Source organism: Perkinsus marinus, assembly GCF_000006405.1.
Source record: "Perkinsus marinus ATCC 50983 genomic scaffold scf_1104296953782, whole genome shotgun sequence".
Lineage (NCBI taxonomy): Eukaryota > Perkinsozoa > Perkinsida > Perkinsidae > Perkinsus > Perkinsus marinus.
In genome coordinates this window covers 1-1,238 of record NW_003208373.1, presented here as the reverse complement: position 1 = coordinate 1,238, position 1,238 = coordinate 1, and the positions used below count along the sequence as shown (strand labels likewise).

The 1,238-nt window shown below is 46.8% G+C and overlaps 2 protein-coding genes across 2 annotated transcripts; both read right to left on the bottom strand.

The window, feature by feature from the left end:
* Nucleotides 1-187: 187 nt before the first annotated feature.
* On the bottom strand, nt 188-413 carry Pmar_PMAR026831 (hypothetical protein; the record flags this gene model as incomplete). The annotated part of the gene is made up of 1 exon (XM_002776309.1): nt 188-413. A coding segment is annotated over one exon (226 nt), but the record flags the coding sequence as incomplete, so codon positions are not given.
* A 288-nt stretch (nt 414-701) lies between these two features.
* Pmar_PMAR026830 (hypothetical protein) lies at nt 702-1,055 on the bottom strand (the record flags this gene model as incomplete). Its single annotated transcript, XM_002776308.1, has 1 exon — nt 702-1,055. A coding segment is annotated over one exon (354 nt), but the record flags the coding sequence as incomplete, so codon positions are not given.
* Nucleotides 1,056-1,238: the final 183 nt, after the last annotated feature.

The following is a 1,238-nucleotide window of genomic DNA, read 5'->3' as shown; positions in this document are numbered from 1 at the left end:
TGATCAACAACATCAACTGCTGCGTTAACCTTCTTCAGGTTACCGATGTAATCAAATCTAACTTGACCAACAGTATGAGTGATACCAGCGATCACTCCATTGATACTAACTACAGTATAAATTACATCCTCAATCCAACGTCTATCTAGCTTATTGCGACCATGATTGTAACGCACAACCTGATCACCTGGTTTGAGACTGAATGAGGCTCTAGCTATGCTTTGACCAGCATAAGAACTGCGAGATCTCATCATAGAGTCGAGATTCTCGGCTTCCATAGCAACATAAACGCTATCATCAGAAATACGCTGAGTGAACGATAAGATCATTGCATCCAACTCACGAGTGGTCGGAATGCGCAGGGGTAGATTGTCCGCTAATGCAACCTTAGCAGGCTCACTCAGCTGACGCATAGTTGATAAGCTAGCCGGTAATGCCCGACCATACACGAAGTGTAAGTCGGAGCTGAAGTACCCACTGCTCAATGATGGCCTCGTTATATTATTACAAATGTAGCATGCCCGTGGTAGAAGATCGTACCAGTTAGCCTCTTGTCCAGAACCTCGGGCTGACTCCTGCAATAACGACCTTAGCAGGTGGTTAATCAATCGGTGACGCGACTCATGCCATCCTGAGAGGTAGCTCGAGTGGCTTGGAGCATGATACCACCGTATACCATGGCTGCGAGCATAAGCGACTACCGGAGTGGAGTGATATCTTTGATCGTCATCTGATAACACTCCCAAACAATACCCATGCTCCATGAAGATGGAGTCGAGACCTTCGACGAGCTTGTGAGCAGGACAATGGTTCTCGATCTTTCGTTGTACTATAAAGCCACTGCTTGCACAAACACCGATGATCGCCATAACAGACTCATGTCCCATCGGTCTCACACCACTCTGAACGAATGGACCGATTAAATCAAGACCCATAAGCTCCCAAGGCTCGACACTACGAGCTAGCTTCTTGCCAAGAGTATGCCTTCTCGTTCGAATGCCTCTCTGAGCTACACAGACTGGGCAGGCGTTCTGTACTCGGAGAGAAGTACGCATACTGCCAACATCATAATCAGCGATAGTACTGCTATACAACTTATGTGCACCGATATGGCCATAGAATTCGTGCAATCGGAGTGCAACATCCCAGAGCTTACTGATAGGTACCACCAAACCACCGCTGACCTTATTGATAACGAAGCTCCTCCATATGGTTCTCCTTCTCTACAAATTCATACT